This window comes from Malaclemys terrapin, chromosome 9, assembly GCF_027887155.1.
Source record: "Malaclemys terrapin pileata isolate rMalTer1 chromosome 9, rMalTer1.hap1, whole genome shotgun sequence".
Lineage (NCBI taxonomy): Eukaryota > Metazoa > Chordata > Testudines > Emydidae > Malaclemys > Malaclemys terrapin.
The window spans coordinates 105,419,211-105,439,917 of record NC_071513.1 but is presented as its reverse complement, the minus strand read 5'-3'; the positions used below and the strand labels follow the sequence as shown (position 1 = coordinate 105,439,917).

Genomic DNA, 20,707 nt, shown 5'->3' with positions numbered 1-20,707 from the left:
GGTCTGTTGTGTAAGGTGGCTCTGGTAATGGTTGGATATATGCTTGTGGGTGAACAGGAAGAATGAATGTACTGATTAGGTGGCTTTTCTTTTTTCCCTTTGGGGGTTTGTTAGGTATGGGAGTGTGTGGCAATCCTAACTGCTTCATGATAATGTTTTGTGAGCAGTATTATTATTATTATTGTTGTACCACAATCACACTTAGAACCCTTAACAAATATTATACTTTGATGCTATTTTAAGGGTTTTGTTATTTTTTTTATGGACCAAATTTTTAAAGCAGCTTCAACCTAGCATCTGATTTTGCACTTGCAGTGAAATGTGGGCACATTTAATTGTGACCCTTCTCCGTCTGGTTTGCAAGCTAATTATGGTCTTCTCAGAAAAAACAGTGGTACTCAGTTGAGCCACTCTGCTGTTTAAATGTCAGCTGTCAATCAGTCTACTTTTATAGGAAAAGGGGTGTTCTCCCGAGTCTGTATTAAATTTTCATACACATAATGTTTAACTCCTACTATGGATATCACATGCAATCTGTTTTGATGAAAGGGAAAAATTGGAAAGCAGTCGAGACTAGCCGTGGCTTCAGTAAGTTTCTCCCGTCACCATAAACTTGAGTTGTTTTGTTCATTTTACCTCTTTCTAGGATAATCCCACAGTAGTCGTTGAAGACTTGCGGCTTTGCACAGTTAAGCATTGCGAAGACATAGAAAGACGTTTCTGCTTCGAGGTAGTCTCTCCAACAAAGTAAGGGGTAATTTTTTTTTAAAGTTCATGTATAACACAAGTTTTACGTTTCAGTTTCAGACTTGGAACTCAAGAAGGCCATGTAGGGTTCTGGACTAGAGGACCTCTTGAAGTCTCTTCTAATCCTATGATTCTATGTTTTGGGAGTAGTCACAATGGGAAAAGAATCTCAATCGCTTTGTTCTCTAAATTCTTGGACCTGGAGCATGTGATATTTCTGGGCAGCAGTAGCGACTATTCAGTCTGCTTTTTGCACTTGTAATAAATATACATCCTGGTGCGCTTTACACAGTAGTACAGTTGGTAGACAGATTGCTGCTAAACGGATCAGTTGCAGGCAGTGCTGTCAGGCTGCTTCTTAATAGTACAGAAAATGGCTTCCAGTTACTTCAGATAATTTCTAAATTCAGGAATAAAGCACAGCATAGATGTAATAGCTGCTTCTGCAATAGTCAATTACACTTCAGTTCCCACTGAATAAAAGGAAAATACTGAATTTTTAAAAAGTCAGTACTAGCCCAAGCAGCACCATGCAGTATAAAATACTGCCTAGTGTGTTTAGAGAGGAAAGGCAGCTCTGCATGTGCAAGAACTGGACATTCGTGTCAGTTTAGTGTCCTGTGGTACAAGGCCAGCTGCTCTTGCGGGGCTCTGTTTTTTTTCTCTTCTCCATCTTAAAATTTGTCTGTTTTCTGCTCTTTCTCCCCCTATCCTGTGGCCAAATTCTACCTTTATTTGGCTTCTGCCTACCTACACTTTCTCAACCCTTCAGTTTGACATTTGATGACTTTGTTTTCTCTGAATGCTAGCGTGGGCAGCAGTTTTTCCTCCTCTTTAAATCCCTGAAGTTTCCTACCTTTGAATTCAGTCTCGTATGTTAGACGTCAGAACTCTCTGCCTTTTCTAGGACTGATTTCCGTGTCCTATTTAGTCAGTCATGCAGGTAAATGGGAGGTGAGGATGCAAAGCAGAAACTTCAGATAACTATATGGAAATTAAACAGCAAATTAAACCATCCTTTGGGTTTCTTAGGGTGTTAGATTTGAGTATTTTGAGGCAGGGAACATCTTCATTCTGTGTTTGTGAAGGGTCAAGCACATATCAGCTGTTAACAAGAATAGTAACTGTGTGGTGTAGTATGGATACAAGGATGTGCTGAAGTTCCTAACATAAAACTTGCTTAAGAGTCTGGCTTCTAATGAGTGAGTCTCTTCTTTGAGCCAATTGGTCAGTTTGCTTGAATCTTAAAGTCTGTGTCTTATTTCTCACAGAAGCTGCATGCTCCAGGCTGATTCTGAAAAGCTGCGGCAGGCATGGATTAAGTCTGTTCAGACTAGTATTGCTACAGCATATAGAGAGAAGGGGGATGAATCCGAGGCAAGTATATGTACCTTTCAAGATCCAATAATACAGTAAACTATTTCTGATCCTTTTTTCTTCATGAGAATTGCAGAAGAAATTTAATTATTTTTGTGAGGTCTCTGATCTGTGTCTACTGAATTAACTTTTCATCTAATTAAGGTTATTTTGACCATTATGTTTTGAATCAATAACTTCTTTCAGTGATTATCTATACAGATTTCAATGTTGGAATGCATGTGCACAGATTGGGTTATTTTGAATGACTGTGTCTGTTAAGGGCTCCCAGGGCACAGGTGTGGTTCCGCTCCCACTGTAGATGAGAGAATAAGGGGCGAGGTGGCTTCAGCCACCTTGCAGAGCACCAGCATGTGTCCCAGAGCCCAGGGGTAAACAATACCAACAACTACCGAGATCTTGGTCCTCATTCAGATACCAGTCCTAGCAACAAATCCAACAATGTCCCTCAGAACTATTGAGGAAATGTCAGTGGTGCCACCAGCAGTGCTCACCAGTCTCATACGCGATAGCCCTGCAGCAGGGACAAACACCAAGGAAGCAGTTTGGATGGGACACTTGAGAACTCAGCTAAATCATCTGTGGATCTACCCCCCTTAGTTTCTGTTTGGCATCCGCCTTTATTGTTTCAAATAAATCTGAGTTAGCATGACCTTGGACTGGTGGGCCCCAGAGGTTGTGAAGAAAGGTTCTCACCCAGTTTCAAACTGTTCACCTTGCCCACACCCATCCTCCACCTCCCGTCCATCTTCAGGAACTCTTCTAATGAGGCACTTCTACAACTAGAAGTCAGCTCCCTACTACAACTGGGAGCTGTAGAGGAAGTTCCTCAAGAATTCAGAGGAAAATGCTTCTACTCCCACTACTACTTGATCCCAAAGAGGAATGGTGGATGGAGACCCATCCTAGGTCTGTGATGTCTGAATGCCTCCATTGATGTTTCAAGTTCTGGATGGTCACCTTAGCCTCCATCAACCCTCATTGGATCCCATGGACTGGTTTGCAGCTCTTGACCTACAGGATGCTTATTTCCACATCTAAATAGTCCTGGAACATAAACAATTCCTGCGGTTCATGGTACGAACATTCTGCTCTCAGTACAGGACCCTACCCTTTGGTCTGGACAGCCTGAGCCACGTTAAAAAAATCCTTCCCCAATAATATGTGGGTTGGGTTATGGGGAACAGCAGCAACTGTTAATTCATCTTGCAAATTCTCAATTTCCATGTGCACTTTAGCCAAAGAATTTTGTGACCCCCTACTAACAAAAGTTCTGCCATCTGTCCTGGCGGTATGTCTTCCTCCTGGACAAGGTCTCTCCTGACCACAGAAATTTCTGCGCCAGAATCCTTCCACCCAGGGAGTTCTTTTCCATTTACTCTGACAGCCTTTATGTGGTTCTTGCCAGGCTGTGCAGTTGCTATTTTTACAAACCCTGTGTGATAAGTGTCAATTGCCTGAGGTGCCTCTGTGCTCTGGGTAGCAGCATTTCCATGGGTTGCTTGCTGCTTGTTCCCACTCAGCACAGGGCATTTATTCCTCAGGTGCTCAGTGGAATTACAATGATAGCACCTTCTGGGCTCTTCTGGTTTTTACAGGAGATTTGGGATGAGGACTAGAGGAATTACTTAGGGAGGTGAGCACCTACCCTCCCATCCACCCTCCTTCTTCCCAGGGGTAAAACGAGGACCCTGCTTCCTACCAAACTTACATATGGTGGGAATTCTTTGTTTCCCAGTTTGGTCTCCACCCTTTCTGTGGAAAAATACTCGCAGGCCAAGATGGGGTCCAGTACCAGGTGACATAACCACATGACCCTGCAATGTCAAAGCAGCATCTCAGGAAGGTGGGAGATTAGCATCTTCAAAGTCCTATTGTCCTCCCTAATGGCTCATTGACTAACCAGCCAGTCTCGTGGGCATTCCCCGTGCAAACACTTTTGTAATCGATACATAGTCTGTATTCCTAACTTCAGATACAGAAATGATACATGCATACAAATTGAATAATCACATTCAGTAAATCATAACCTTTCCAATGATACCTTACATGACGCATCGTGCGTAAAACATATCTTAATTATGCCATATTCATATCATAAGCATATCTCTATGAAGAATATGGGGCGTAGTGCCACAACATACACAGTGACTCTCTGATGTAATATACAGAATTCATAGGAGCAGTGATAGATTCCTAGTTGGCAAAAGCATACCTGCCACAGCACAGACATCAAACAGAGACAGATGTACGACAATTTTATGTGCACCTGGTAATGCAAGTGAAAATCTGCCTGAAGCTTCTGGGGCACATGTCATGTATGTATGCCGTGCAGCTTGCTAAACCTCAACGCGTGGTTAAGATCTGTGTATTGACCCAAGAGAGACTGTATGGACATGTGGATTCCTCTCCACAGAGGGTCTTTCTTCATGAGACTAGTGGGTACACCCAGACCAGGAGTGCACAGGAGCTCCATTGTCTGCATCCTTCCCTTAAATGAATCTGATCACGAATGCCTTCCCCTGTAGGTGGGGAGCACCCTTAGACCAACTCCAGATTCAGGGGAAGTGCTTGGCTTTCATGTCATTCCTTCGTATCAGTGTGTTGGAACTCCGAATAATTCAGTTGGCATGCAGAGTATTCTTACCTCTCCTTTAGGGTCTCCCTATGCAAGTGCTTACATACAATATCATGATGATGCACTACATCAACAGGCAAGGAAGGCCCTATCCTCCCCCTTGTGCCACGAAGCCATGAGTCTGTGGTTATGGAGTATTTGGCACCAGTCACCCAGTAGCTCTCCATCTCCCAGGCCTGAGGAACACCTTGGTGGGCCAGCTCAGCAGAAACTCTCCAGGAGCCACGAGTGGCCCCTCAGGCCCTTGGCTCTCCAGACAGTCTTTTGCCGATGAGGCTACCCAACAATACCCTTGTTTGTGATGTGCCACAATGTCAAATGCCAGAGGCTTTGCTCCAGAGGAGGCGGAGTCTGGAATCCCTCACAGGTGCTTTCCTCATCTTTGGTCTCCAGACCTCATATATATGCTTTTCTCCAGGGTCCTGTGAAACTTCAGGCAGGATTCAGGGACAGTCTCCTGATAGCCTCTGCTTGGGCCAGACACTTCTGGTACTCCTAGCGATGAGACTGTCAGTTCAGAGGCCGGTCACCTCACTGAGTCTGCCTCGCCTGCTCTCTCAGAATAACAGTCAAGTTCTGCACCTGAACCCGGAGTAACTGAACCTCACAGCCTGGATACTGGCTGGCTGATGTCCACCAGGAGGAGTTGTTTGCTGGCAGTCCTTGACATCTTGCTTCAGAGCAGGAAACTGTCCACAAGACAAACTTACCAATGTAAATGAAGCAAGGTGGATTGATTTTAAGTCACTTTTTAAATAACTGATTTTTAATAATTATTTAAATCAGCAAGCAGGAGACTGTCATCAATTTTAATCTTGTTTTGCATTTGTATTTTTTAGTTTTTTCTACAGAAAGATTGAGTCTCATTGATTGATAACTATTAAAACATGTTGATTTGAACTAAATAGTCTTTACCCAATTATTCTGACTAGGAGGATACACTATTATCTGCACACATTTATTTAAGCAGTTATATAGCTTAACTTACATTTATTCAGAGTATTAATTTTTACATTTTTATGTTAGAAAGTGGTGAATGATGCATTTCTTATTTAGTAAAATTTTTTAACTTGTTCTTTGTGTTAAGTTGTATTTGGATGGAAATTCAAACAATTAAAATGCACAAACATTTCAAATTGTTTATTAGTTAAATAAAATGAGCAGTATGCATAAGGGAAAAATGGTTATAAAAACATGTCTTGCATTTAAAACTAACTGATTTATTAAACAAAAGTATTATCAATTAGTGAATTGAACTAATTTTTTTGGTCACCATGTCCTTCAAGATTTTAGAACTAGTAGCTTTCATCCTCTAACACCCAATTGTTCTTTTATAGATTGGGAGAGGATAACAAGCTTTCCTGCTGTTTCTTAACTATGAATAACTAAACTGAACTAGTTTAATAAACTGAAATTAAGAAAATATTCTCTGTGTACCTGTAAAAAAAGGTTACTGCTATCATAAGCTGATTTAGCACTTCAGCGAATTCTGGGTGCAGGTGCTTAGCCAGTGACTTCCACCAGTTCAGTGGTTTGACTTTCTTTGAAACTTGGCAGCAAACATGTACTGCTTACTGTTGTTTAGTGTATCTGATTTTAATAGATTATACTAAGGTTAGTCCTTAACACAGGCTGTCAAAGTTTCAAATTTAAATGATTTCATTTTTTTTAAATAAACCTATATTTAAATAAAATCCTGTTTTTAAAAATAAAATTTCAAATACTGATTTATTTTAATCTACCTTACTGTAGGGGGATTAACTGTGTTCATCCCTGTGTGTATTCCACATGTGACATGCATGTGCATCAAGTGCTTGTGGCTCAGAAACCTTTCAAGTAGTGTCTGTTGGTCCATGCCCGAGCCCTGGTCCATGCCTGCGTCCAGGGTATAAGGGGAAGTACGAACCACCTGCCTCTGCAGTTCCTTCTTACCATCACATGGCCTGAGTCGGAATCTCCTCTGTCTGAAGATAACTTTGCACTCTTTCTTACCTATAAATATAATTGCATCTAGTTCTTAGTCTAGTGTATTTGGTAGTTTCTTTAGTTAGTGTAGATCAGTTTTTCCCTGCGCGAGGGACCCTCTCTATTTCCGCTCTTGGGAGGAGAACTATGCCCAGGGTTCAAGAACTCTCTTGTCCTTGCTGCTTCTTGGTCAGCAACGACTATCAGCGCTATCTTTACAGCCTCAGGGAGGCACGTTTCTCTGCCCTTTCCTCCCTGGATCTGAGAGGGGAGAGGAATGAGAGCTTTGACTGAGGAAATACCTAATGGAAAAAGCGATGAGACCTCAGTTGGATCCAGGCTGGGGTGAGTTCCTGGTTCGTTGGCCTCGGCACTCGAGTAGCACCCTTCCAAGCATAAGCTCTGGAGCAGAGGCCAGATCTGATAAAGCTAAAGACTCGTTGCGTCAGGCTTCTCATGAAAGTTGGGGACACTGCACAGAAACAAGAAAAAATGCCCTTCCACGTCTGTTCTCGAGAGAGAATCCCTCCTCAACTCCTTCCAAATCGGGTAAGTCCTTGCGCTCATGTCCTAAAGACTTACCCTCGGAAGTTTAAGTGGGGCTAAGGTGCACAGGAGCAAGTGTGACATTTTGGAGATCACCAAGAGCAGTAAGGGATTCTATCACCATCTGCCCTGTAACCTCAGGTCCCTTCATGCTGTTCTGCTGTGGCTCACATCCCTGACGCTGGACCAGCTGCTGGCCTCCTCCCTGACTAGCTTCGCTACTAAGCAACCAGTGAGCCCAGCTGCAGTGCCTTGGAACTGACAGAGTAGCCACAGCCCCTGATTTACCAGCCATGCTTATAAGCCTGGCCCCTATAGCAGATGAGCGGATGCTCAGTGCGTACCAGTCCTGCAGCTGTGCTTGCCCTTGTTCCAGCTCTGCTCCAGCCTGCTTCCAGTTCTTGCCCCTGCTCTTCTCCAGCCCCGTTCCCTTCTGGCTTCAGTCCTCTGCTCCACTTCTTCCCTATGACTCTGGTTGATCCTCCGGCTCTGGCATTCAGCTTCTGTCCCTCCGGTACGGACCCTTGGCCTGTTCCTGAACTCTGTCCACCCTGGACCTAGTTCTAATCTTTCATTTCAATCACTAGGCTTGACTGTCCACAGCTCAGTGGCAACACCTTCCTACAAGCCCAGGTACTTCTTGTAGGGTAACTCCAACAGCCCTTCCAGTTCCGAGTCTGCCCAGGTTTGTCCTTTCCGAGTTCTTAGGTACCTTATGCTCAGACTGTTCCCCTCTGTCAGCCCCTCGGCCATCCACTCACTTTGGCATCCACATGCCACACAGTTTGCTGCTTGGGGGGAAAAGTAAACAAAAGGTTTACTTAACTGAAAAATAGATTCAAAGCTGAAATAGTGAGGGAAAGCAAACAGTCAAGTTACACACAAAATAAACATGAACGCAACATCAGGCTTTGTTCTGTATTAGATAAAATCCCTTTTTTAATACCAGTTACCTATTGCCTTTGGATGGTTTCCCATATATCCTCCTAGTTTGGGGATCAAGTGTTCACGGACAGCTTCCAGCTTAGACTGCTCCTCAGTTTCTGGAGGCCAACCCTCAGATCCATGCCTGCTTTTACAAGGCTTTTCTTTTTTTCTCTTAGTACATGGTGACTCATGGTCATGCAGAATGTGAAGACCCCCTCTTGATTTGAGAGCCAGGATATCTCAATGTCTTTCCATTACCTTCAGTGGTCCACCATTGTCCTTTCCTGGGCTGGACAATGAATCTGTACTTGAAGTTGGTTTGGTGTCAATGACTGGCTAGGAGGTGCCTCTCCGTCTGATTGCTCACTGTACTACTGTAAGGTCAAGCTGAAGTTTTATGGACTGAGGCTTATACTCCCTGAAGGATATCTTCACCCTCCCATACCCACAATCACCTGGGTTTTTGGGTCCAGTCCTTCTGAGGGACGTATCCACATCAGAAAAGGAATCAACTTCAAGGCAAAAGAGCTACTCCCTAATCCTGAGTGGGAAATACACAATTCAGTGCTAAACAAAATCTTCATTCAGTGGAGAACTCCATCTTGGGACCCGTTTGCCTCTGATGTACGAGGAGTTCAACATATACTGCTCTAGAGCAGCACTGGGTCAGGACTCCAAGGGCGATGCCCTTCTACGATCCTGGATAGACCACTTGAGTTTTTTCCCCTATTTTGCTGCTGCTGTAGGTTCTATGGGAGATTCATCATGACAAAGGGCAAGTCATTTTTATTGCATTCAACTGGCCCAGGTTATTCTGATTTACAGACCTCCTGTGAATGTCTACCCATCCACCGTTCGACCCTTCCTGGATCTATCACTAGAGAATGGCAGGACCATACATCCCAGCCCATACTGTTTCCACCTCACGGCCTGGTATCTGTAAGGGGATCAGACCTAGAGTGTTCATGTTCGGAGGCTGTTCATCAAACTATTCTTAATCACAGCAGACAATACTCCACCAGAAAATGCTATCTTGCTAAATGGAGGCACAACAAAATCATTTATCTCCAGAGACACTAGGTATTCCTGTTGTTCTAGAATACCTCCTCACTCTTGAGAAGTTGGGCCTTCCTATTAGCGTGCTGCAGGTCCACCTAACAGCAATCAATGCCTTGCATCCTCGGGTTGAGGTCTAGTCTATTTTGACTCACCCCATAACAATCAGATTCCTGAAGGGTCTCACTAGCGCCTTCCCACCAGAAGTGAAGCCAACAGCTAACTGGGACCTCTGTCTTGTACTCTCAATACTTACTAAGCCGCCCTTTCAACCGCTGGCCATGTGCTCGATGTCCCACCTATTCGCAAAGGTTGCCTCACATCAGCCAGGATGGTGAGTGAGCTAGGGACATCATGGCCAATCTACCATATGGAACTTGTTGTAAAGAAAAGGTATCCCTTTGCCTCGACCCAAAATTCATCCCTAAGGTAATTTCTGGGTTCCACATAAATCAGGTCAATTAACTTACCAGTATTCTTTCCAAAGGCTCATAACTTCAGTGAGGAGAAGAGGCTTCACTCTCACCGTGTCAAATGAGCTTTGGCATTCTGCCTACAAAGAATGAAACCAATGAGAAAAATGCCTTGACTATTTGTTGCTATAGCAGAGTGAACACATGGACAAGTAATACCTGTTCAGAGACTGTCTCTGTGGATTTCTGTCCTACTTTACTGTCAGTTCATCTCCCTCCCCAGGACGGCGTAAAGGCCCATTCCACTAGAGCACAAGCAACCTCAGAATCCACTCTTTGATAAGCACTTATGGATGACATTTGTAAGGTGGCAACCTGGCGTTCCAGCCACACTTCCGTGAAGCATTACACTTTAGTCCAAGCCTCTTCTGCAGATGCAGCTTTTGGAACATTTGTTATGGACATCTGTACCACCTGCACCCTTGTGCTCCCCTGCTATTTGACTCTTGCTTACCAGCCACCCATGTGTGGAATACACAAGGATAAGCACTCAAAGAAGAAATGGAGGTGGGTATTTGTAACTGGTGGTTCTTTGAGATACATGATCCCTATCTGTATTCCACCACCTGCCCACTGTCCTCTCTGCTTTGGATTGGATTCACGGTAGTGAAGGAACTGGGGAGGCAAGTGGTCCACAGCTCCCATTATAACCCTTGGTGCTGAGCACAAGGAGCTCCAGGGCAGACCAGCAGACGCTGCTTGCAAGATTTTCTGATCTCAGGTGCCTGGTGCGCGTGCATGTGGAATACAGCCAGGGACCACACGTCTCGAAGAACCTACAGTGACAGGTAAGTAACGTCCATTTTTATAGCAGTGATTGAAATGTCCAGCACAACTGGCTACTGCTATGTTTAAGCCCCAGGTTTCTACCGAGAAGTTAAGGATGTTTTGCAGTTACACATCTTTCCTTTCAGTTGTTTAGCAATAAAATGGTTATTGATAAATGTGGAAGCTTCCTCCAGGGCCATCGCAAAGTTAACTGCTGTGCCTCTAGTTCTTCCTTTTTTTTGCCTCTTTCTAGAAACTAGAGAAGAAATCATCCCCTTCTACAGGAAGCCTAGAATCTGGCAGTGAGTCAAAAGAGAAGTTGTTAAAAGGAGAAAGTGCTCTACAGCGAGTTCAGTGTATTGGTGGTAACATCGCCTGTTGTGACTGTGGCCTGGCAGATCCTCGTTGGGCCAGTATCAACCTAGGAATCACACTGTGTATTGAGTGTTCTGGGATACACAGGTAGGTAAACCCTTCAGACATGCAGCATGGCCGAAGCATTACTTCATCATGAGGGGTTTTTCCATCTTGTAACCTGGGAGGCAAGATTAGAGACCCCTGCATGCAGATAGAATTAAGATAACAGCTTGATCTGCAAGAGGGACTAATAAGCCTGCCTAACGTAAGACAGTATGTTGGCATACAATAGCTATGTATTAACAGGAGGCTTTTTTTTCTGTTTAGGAGTCTAGGAGTCCACTTTTCAAAAGTTAGATCCTTAACACTAGATACATGGGAGCCTGAACTTCTAAAGGTATGGTAATCCTTTATGAGAAAAGAATTTCTAAAAATGATAGTAATAGTTTGTAGCAGGAATTGAATTTTTTGTCTAATTGTTGGTCTAGAGCTAGTGGTTGGAAATGACTTTTGGCACAGAACAATGAGTAGTGAGCCAGGTAGCCTTGGAAAATGAAAGAGGATTATCATATTTATATTCACAGCATTTTCAACCTGATTTAAGCACAATAGCTAATGAAATGTGAGTTACAAACCCAAACCCAAGCCCAACACCATTTGAAAAAAGGGATTCCAAGACTTCGCTTGGTATAGAATATTGATGTTCAAGACATTACTACAATTGCTTCAGATTTCGTGTGTGCTCGTGGGGATGGAGGGCGAAGGGGAGGGTTATGTGTATGTACATATTTATCAGAATGGTGTGATTAAGATCCAGTGTCACGTGATGAATAGAAAAAATGTTTTATACATTTGTGCAGTTACGTAGCTGGTCCAAAGCATTTGTTTCTAGCTAGGATGGTTCACAAGTTATTGGGCCTTACTGCTTTTCTACTCCTAAAAAATACCCTGTAAAAATGGCAGCAGGGATGAGGGTGCGGATTTCATCATGTTTGTGTCGTGGATTTCCACCTCAAATGTGTTCATTTTACAATTAAACACTTCCCGCCCCTTTAAAAGCCAGGTTAGCAATCTCTGTCTAGGTCTGAGAGTCAAGCTGTGTTCTTTCCTTCTGGCACACCACTGCCAGTAACAGTTCGGCAAGGGAAATTCTATTTGCAGTGCAGCCTCTGTACCATCCAGGGTTTGTACAGGTGTAAGTGATTCTGTTGATATGAGATGGACTAGAACTCAGTGCATTGCCTCTTACGTGCGTGGGCTCTGCAGGACTAAGAGGAGTATATTCAATAAAAGGTATTTTTGTGAATCAAGTGTGCAGGTATGGCTGAGTGAATAAAAGGAGGATGATTTTTACATAATCACTTTTCAGACTACAATCACACTTTAACCTGCTGCTAGTCCTTTGTAGTGCTTTTTTGGTACTTGCCATTTACCAGCCCAAACAATTTTTTCATCACCTCATTTGGAAGTCTGTTCTCTTATTCACCATTTTTAAAATACTTTGTAACTTATTTCCTAAAAATACATTGGAGTAAAAATCATTAGCCCTACCCTTACAAGGTTTGTTAACAAACTATTGTAAATGAAAGATCTCAAGAGGCCCAAACACTGCAGTGATGGGCGAGGTATGAATATCACTCACAGAGTTAACGCCTTTTATAGTTGTGCTGATATTTTCTTGTCTTGTAGCTGATGTGTGAATTGGGGAATGATGTCATCAATAGAATCTATGAAGCAAAAGTTGAAAGAATGGGAGTTAAGAAGCCACAACCTGGAAGCCAAAGGTAGTGATTTAGTTTGGTTTTACTGATCTTCCTGTAACTAGTGCTATAAATGTTCTCCATTTAAACTCTCTGCATTGTCACTTAGCACAAATAACTGAATTTTGTCTTTGTCTTGCTGATTTGTGCCCATTTTGCACCATTGCTTATTAGGGTCAAATGCCTAATGGCTTCAGGTTCTCTTCCATCCTGATTGCTGCAATCCCCTGTGGAACAGCCATTCAGCAGTCCAGCATTTACTGGGGCGAGGAAATGAAATCTGCTTTTCACTGACGTGTTTTTGCCAGGAAATTCTCAAAACTAACTTGATTCATAGAAGCTGCTTATGGTGGAGGCTAAAGCTTTTGTGTTCTCATCAGCACTCCACCAAATCCTCCCTTTTGGCTTCTACTTATCTCCCTTCACCCTTTCTCCAGTCTCTTCCCCCTTCTTTTGCCCCTCCCCCCCAATCCTGTCATTCTTTCTCCTGCAGCCTTAGGCTATGTCTACACTACGGACCTTACAGCGCCACAGCTGGACCACTGCAGCTGCGCCGCTGTGAGCTCTCTCATGTAGCTGCGCTATGCTGGTGCGCGAGAGCTCTCCCACTGGCATAATTAACACTCACTCACTCACTCCACACCGGTGCTCTTGTTGGTGAGGGGTCTGAAAAAAAACACACCCCTGACCAACATAACTTTTGCCAACAAAAGTACTAGTGTAGACAAAGCCTTACTTTAGCCTCCTCCACCTTACCTTCGTCCCCACCAGTTCTCATGTTCATTAATTTCTCCCTCAGCTCCTTCTCTGCCACCATCTCTTCGCTGCTGACAGCATTTGTTATGATCCTAGCTCTTCTGGCATAGCTGTTATCTCGAGGGTGATCAGATCACAACACTAAAATATCAGGACACATTGGGGTGCCATCAGCCCTGCCCACAGTCCATCCCCACTCCTCCCAGGCTTCGCCCCAGGGCCCCCCCCCACGGCCTTCCTCATCCCCCGGCCCCCTGCAGGCTTGCTGCGTCCCTCCTCACTCCCCCATCCACCGCCCGCCGCTCGCTCGCCTCTTCACCCTCCCCGCTTGCCTCTTCACCGCTCCACCGTTCACCCCCAACGGCACTGACTTCTCCTCTGCCAGGTGGGTGCCCGTCCACCCCCTGCCTCTTCCCACCCAAGCATCCGCCCTCGCTCCGCCCCCATTCCACCCCCTTCCCCCAAGTCCTTGCCCCTGCCCTGTCTCTTCTCCACCTCCTCCCCTGTCCAAATCCTCGCCTTACTCCTTCAGGAGGCCATCATCGGCCATCCTTCTCCTGCGCTGATGTTGATTCCCTAGTTTCCCCCTTTTCTCCGTCCCAGCCCTTAACCTGAGTGACTTCAAATTTTATGCTGACGATAGTCTGACTCCAGGGCTACTCACTTCCTTGCCTGCAGCTATGAAATACACCTCTACCAACTATCTCTGCCACTCCATGACTGACCACCTCCTCACAAAACACTGCTCTTTTCTGAGCCCTCCGCGTCAGGGTTCCCTCTCTCATTGCCACTTTATTGCATTCAGTGCTGGTCCCCTTCCCCCACTCTCCTCCTTCAGGCACAGTGACTCTCTGCTGCTCTTGTCTTCTCTTTCCTTCTCAGAGCTCCCTCCTCTCCTGACTCCATGGCTGTGGCCTTCAGCTCCACCTTACCTAGACATGGCTTCTTGATTTCTGGCGTCCACCATTCTGGCTGCCAAAACCAACACCAGTCCTGGATCTTTCCTCGCTCTCACTATCTTCTTGCTCCCGCTCTCATTCTGCAAAGTACCACTAGTGGAAGTCTCATGGGAAATTTCATCCTCTTTTTTTCAGTGCTGCTTTGTTCCTTGCCCCATACAATACTTCCCTTCTGTCCTCTTTTTTTATTCTCCACCACACATTCACTCTAGGTTCTTCTCAACAACCTTCAAGTAGGTATTTCTGATCCTGCCACTCTCTCCTCTCATTCCTGACCATGAAGCATTGGAAAAGCTGTCCCCAATCATATATAACAATAGGTCTCCAATCTTTCATTCTGTGGGCCACTTTATAAGAGATCTCTTTACAGAACACTTCCATACCCAGATTAGTTACCTGCTGCGTGTTCTTACACAGTTTCATGCTCTGGACCGCCACGGTTTGCAGGTCACTCGTGGTGCATGGATGCTAGAAAGTCTCTGCTGCAGGATGCTTGACATCATTCCCACTAGCGTCTTCGCTGTTCTTCACTAACTCCAGTGATAGGGGTTTTATCAACCCTTCCGTTAGTTTATTGCTGTACTTGATTGCTCTTTCTTAGCTCATGCCTGAAAGCTGACTGAAAAATAAAATGACCGGTTTGTCTCTGCCACACATGCAGGTTGATGGCACCCTGAGGTCAGGGAAGAGCATTTCAGTGTAGGTTATGCTGCAGCTGCCTGCTTTTCACCTGGCATCATTCATCATTCACGCGTCCAGTCCTTGTGATCTCGTAACTTTCCCAGGCATAACCTCAATATTTACATAAAAATCTAAATGGACGGTATTTTATTAGGTTGCTGTTACATTTATAAAGATACAGTACGCAGATGTTTCTAAAGTATAACACTCTATCATGGGAGTGTAAGCTATTGTAAATATTGAATTTGGTTTTCTTATAACTTTTTGTTCATTCACTCAGCATTCTCAAAAACTCTTCTCTTGGGCTGAAACGGATGCAGGCTTACTTCCAAAGTGACCTTTAAATCTGTTCAAGAATTTTGCATTTCAGAGAGCTGGAAAATATTGCTTCAGATTTCTTAATAAAAGATTATTTTACATGCAAATAACTCAGAGGCTGAATTGCAATACTTGGAAAATGGCTTTCATCTGAATGTGTGCACCACTTACTGTGTTCAGTAACGTTAATATAACTTCGCTGACGTTTGTCTATGCCAGGCAGGAGAAAGAGGATTATATCAGAGCAAAATACGTGGAAAGAAAATTTGTGGAGAGACAGCCTGCATCAGTATCTCCTCCTGAGCATGGAACAAAAGTTCTGCCTCAAAGGCAGGAGGAAAATATGCACAACATCCCTGAAAAATCCCCTTTGCCAGGTGAACAAGTTACAGCTTCTCCCACAGGTATTTACACCCCTCTATCCTTGTATCTATTAGCATGTTCTTTTAAAATGTGTTACTGGTATTATTCTCTTTACTAAGATAGCAATTCAGTAAATAAAAGCCAGAACTGGGTCTCAGTTGTTCAAAGTTTTTTTCAGAGGCTCTGGGAAAAATAATACTTGCCCTGGAGTGTTTGATTTTAAGGGGGAGGAGCATCTTAAATTCAGAAATGTACTAACCACAGTCTTTCCTCCCTATTTTTATCCTCCTAAACTTTCCCAATAACTTCTTCCTGCCCTTTCCCCTCCTTGCCGCCTGCTTTGTGCTTTGCTAACTTGCATGTCCCCAGCGGTTGCTGTAAGTAGCGACGAGGTGAGGCGGGAGTCTCTGTTCTGTCCTGATGAGCTAGATTCACTCTTCTCCTACTTTGATACCTCTTCAAAACTGCGTAGTAGTAAGTACTACTCTCATGGTGGGTTCAGCATCTGCACTCGTGGTCCATTGTGTGGTGTAGCCATCTTCCTACCTGTAGTCCATTGTCTCCAAGCTATTGCATTGCTTCATGTTTCCATGAAATAATTTAAGCTTTTGACTTATCCTGACCTCTTTCCTTTTTGTAAAATGGTTGCAGCTTGAACCACTGTAAGTGTCTGGATCAAAAGTGCAGTTTCAGATTTCTTTGAATACGTTAGAAATATTGACTAGTTACCACTGTTCCCTTAAAAATAACTGGTCATGAATTCAGGACTAAGTGTAAGAGCTTGCTTTATTTTCATGTTGTCTGTGAGAGGTGGGTACCTTGGTAGCGTGAACTCTAATACATTTTTTCCCCTAAAAACAGTAAGAAGCAATGACAGTGGGACCCAGCACAGTGCCGATGACAGTAGAGAACACCTCGCCTCCATCGTCTCCACAAACAGTTTGTTTGAGCCAGGTCCGTTTGATCTTGCACTTTAAAAGACGGGACTTAAGTGATTTCTTTTTCTGCTTAAAAACATGCTAGCAAAAAGAAGACTAAGACTGAGACTTGCTGGTCCCAGTAAATACTGATGTATTACTAAGATTTTCCCCTTTTCCCCTTCCTGTTCCAAGTGCCATTTTAATATAGCTAATAATTCCTGTGAGTGAGCAGCAGTATCGTCGTTCACCCATTTTCCCTGTCTGTTATCCATTCTCCCTCTCAAGTGTGGTAGCAGGAAGGTAGCTGAATTCTTCTAAATCCAACTGGAAGATGTTTTTCTGTCTCAGATAATACCAAACTGGAATTTCTTTTTACAGCATTTAGAGCAGTGCTGTTTTGACTGTCCTTTGAAGGAAGGCTTCTGGCATTAAAGACTTGCATCTCTAGTTAACCACCATTCATAAAAATTGCAAATAAGTGTCCAGAGGAACATATATAAATAGCTGAATATATATTGCATCCTTGTAGATGGAATTCTGACTTACTCAGAAACAATGGGAACTTAATGAATGTACAGTTTTTGTAGGGGTCTGAAAGCAGAGCAATGAAACAATCAGAGTTGGGAGTTCCTTTAAAAGTTGCTCTTATTTCCCCAAGATACCGCCATTAGCCCAGCTGGTAAAAGCGGAAGGGTTTTCGGTCTTGTCATCGGGCGGTCTGTGCCTGAAGCGCTCTGCTGCAGCATGATGTGCACACCTGCCTGATTTTCCCCCTGCAGACTCCGTAGAAATAGTCTAGAGAGTCTTTCTGAGGACAAACAGCCCTTGTGGGGTTCATTTATTGCAGAAGTCCCATGCACATAAATCATAACAAAACGTTCCATACTCCAGAATTTCCCCAGCATCGTCCAAACGGTTCATACAACACACAGCTCCAGTGCCCCTCACCAGGTCTCAGCCCTCCGGTGCGACCCTGGTGCCCTTCACCGGGCCCCAGTCCACACTTCCATATGGAGTGCAACCCCGCTTTTCTCAGCAGGTACCTGGCAGCATCCGTCACTCTCCGTAGCCCTCTCACAGTTCCCCTGGGTCCAGCTCTCCAGCATGGAGCCATTAGCCAATAAGCCTCTCCCCTGCTCTCAAGCCCTGGCTCTCTGGCTTCGGGGACAGACTAGCAAACCTCTCTTGCTGCTCTCTTTGCCTTCAGCCTTCCCCCAGGAACCACCTTCTGCTTCCTTCTGGGTCCATCCGACAGCCCTGATCCTTGGCAGCTCTCACCTGTCCCTGACTCCAACTCAGGCAGCTCTGATTCATCAGCGCGCGCTCTCTCTCTCTCTCTCTCTGTGTGCATCTCCCTAATCTGTTAGAGCTGGTCTGTTAGGGCTGGTCCGCAATTAACAGGGCTGCAACTTTCTCACTCAGGGGGGTGAAACCCCCCCCCCCCCCCCCCCGAGCGCAGCAAGTTGCAGCGCTGTAAAGCGCCAGTGTAAACAGTGCCCCAGCGCTGGGAGCCCCAACCCTCGTTGAGATGGGTTTTTTAGAGTGATTTTTTTAGTGTTTTTTCTCCCAACGCTGCGCTGCGACTACACAAGGCACCCTAAAGCGTTGCTGCGGCAGCCCTTTAGTGTCGCCAGTGTAAACTAGCCCTTATAGCTCCAGGTGCTGCCCCATCCTCTTAATTGGCTAAATGGGAGTGTTGCCCTGAGGGAAGAAGGCCTTCCTAATCCCAGTAAGTGGTGATCTGGTCAGATGTGCTTCAGTTTGGAAACACAATTCACAATATACCTGTAGGGCAGAGAGAGCAGGGCAGCTGCTGTATGGTTGGAGAGGAGGGACATGAGCCACTCAGCTCTCTGCCTCCTCCTCCTCCCCAAGCCCCCAACAGTGTGCTGAATAGAAGACACTTGGAGGCAGAGAAGGCTTTTCCTCTTCTTCTGCCCCTTCAGCTCCCCCACACAGTTTCCATATCTGCTCTGGGCTGTGTGTGGGGGGGGTATTACAGAACATCCAAGTTACCTCTTCCTGCTGCTGTTCACCTGGAGCCCAGAGGATGCTTGTTCTTGCCAGTCTGGGTTGATCAAACGTTCCCCTGCTGAAATGGGTGGTGGGGGCAATCTCGGGTTCCAGGCCATCTTTTTTAGCACCGTCCTATAGCATTTTGCAGCATTTCTGGCTGGGATCTAGGGCTGTGTCAGTAAACCCTTTGCACCAGAAGGGAGCAGACTCAGGCTGTGTCTACACTGCACTTTCATCCGTAAAACTTGTCTGTCAGAGGTGTGAGGAAAAACACATCCCTGACCAACAAAAGTTTTACTGATTTAAAAAGTGCCGGTGTGGACAACGCTTTGTCGGCAGGAACGTGTCTCCCACTGACAAACCATCCCCCCTCGTTGGGAGTGGTTTTATTTTGTTGGCAGGAGAGCTCTCTCCTGCCGACAAAGAGTGGCTACACTGCATGTCTTACAGTGCAAGGCTTTAGCGGCACAGCTGTGCTGCTGTAAGGTGCACAGTGTATATATAGCCTTAGAAATCTTCTCGTGCTGCCAGCATTGCTGAAACATATCAGGCATCATTTTGGCAACGTGCATGCTATTCTTTCTTTTGTTCACTTGATCACCAAAGATACCAGCTTCCCGCCTAATGGATCCGTGTGTCTGACATTCAGACAGCTCAGATTTCTGAATGTCTATGTGTCTGAAGATGGGCTGCCCCTTGCTGTGACGGGGAATAATACAGCAGCCAGCCACTCCTTCGCCATGCCATCCCCTCCCCAGCCCCTGGATGGAATTGGAAGCTCCCTTCAGCACTTGATGCTGACTTGCCCTTTGCTTGCTGATCTCAGATGACTTGTTTGCTGTTTCTCTGTAATTCTTTCCAGTTAATTGCTGACTTAGGGCATGTCTACACTTGCCATTTAAAGCGGAAAAAGTCCCTTTTTTGCACAAAAACCGCGGGAGTGTCTACACTTGCCAATGACTTTTTGAGGTGAAACTCTGAAGTTTCACCGCAAAAAGAAAACCACCTCCACGAGAGGCGTACAGCTCTTACCGGTGATGCTTTTGTGGTGATGTGCAAGTGAAGACACGTTCTTCCTGTTTACGGAGCTTTTAGCCTCCGCAGGATATCCCACAGTGCCTAGGTGACCACTCTGGCCAGCAGCTCTTCTGCCCTGATGCCAGGTAAACAGACATCCACCCCTCCCCTGTAAAGCCCTGGGAACTTTGAAACTCCCCTTCCAGTTTTCTTGGCAAGTGCTCACTTATCTGGCCAGGTAACAGTGGCTGCTCCATGGAGCAAACACTCCCCTGCTCGGAGCAATGCTGAGCTCCGCGAGCTGATCAGTGTTTGGGGAGAGGGGGCTGTGCGGGGACCGGGGTGTCCCGTGATCACCCACAAGACCTATTGTCAAAATGGAGAGAGCTGCACTGTGGGACAGCTGCTGTCATCGGATGGAAGTGCTGCACATGTGAACACTCTGACGCCTGAGGAATTAAGTGAGTACACAGACCAGTGCTTCACTTCCACCGGTTCCCTATCACGCGTGAAGCTTACAGCGCAAAAACCCTGCAAGTGTAGACCTACCTTAAAAAGAATGAGAGTACTTGTGGCACCTTAGAGACTAACAAATTTATGGTGGGATGGAAATTGTTGAAATCATGAAGTTGATGGATTTCCATTTCATACAGCTAAATGCAGTGCCTTGCATGGTGACAGGTTTCAGAGCAGTAGCTGTGTTAGTCTGTATCCGCAAAAAGAACGAGGAGTACTTAGTTTTCTCTTATTTACAAGCCTGACTGCTAGAGGGAGGCCAGGCTCAGCCAGTGTGATGAGACTTTGACGTGCTGTGTCTGTGATGCATCTCTTTTGCTGATTTGTTGGGGCTTTTTTAGATTGTTTCAGTTCTGATCATTGGTTTGTTAAACTTGGAGAATGACCCCAGCAGTTGAGCGGTGTCACCCAGGTACAGGTCATAGCCTCCAGTGTCTGTATTGGATTGGCATGTAGGATCGCCTCTTGCAGTCAGATCCTAGAGTGAATGCCGTTTTGTGGCAAGCCTCCCCAATGCATCCCATAAGTTAACACCAGCATGGTGCAC

General features: G+C 45.1%; 1 protein-coding gene across 3 annotated transcripts in view; it reads left to right on the top strand.

Moving 5' to 3' along the window:
• ACAP2 (ArfGAP with coiled-coil, ankyrin repeat and PH domains 2) overlaps positions 1–20,707 on the top strand; it is a 108,754-nt gene that overhangs the window by 74,558 nt on the left and 13,489 nt on the right. For all 3 annotated transcript variants that reach the window (XM_054038933.1, XM_054038932.1, XM_054038934.1), the window contains 7 exons: positions 647–747; positions 2,019–2,124; positions 10,751–10,959; positions 11,182–11,251; positions 12,544–12,638; positions 15,548–15,732; positions 16,553–16,645. In XM_054038933.1, coding sequence (XP_053894908.1) covers positions 647–747; positions 2,019–2,124; positions 10,751–10,959; positions 11,182–11,251; positions 12,544–12,638; positions 15,548–15,732; positions 16,553–16,645 — 859 coding nt within the window. The remainder of the gene's footprint in view (positions 1–646; positions 748–2,018; positions 2,125–10,750; positions 10,960–11,181; positions 11,252–12,543; positions 12,639–15,547; positions 15,733–16,552; positions 16,646–20,707) is intronic.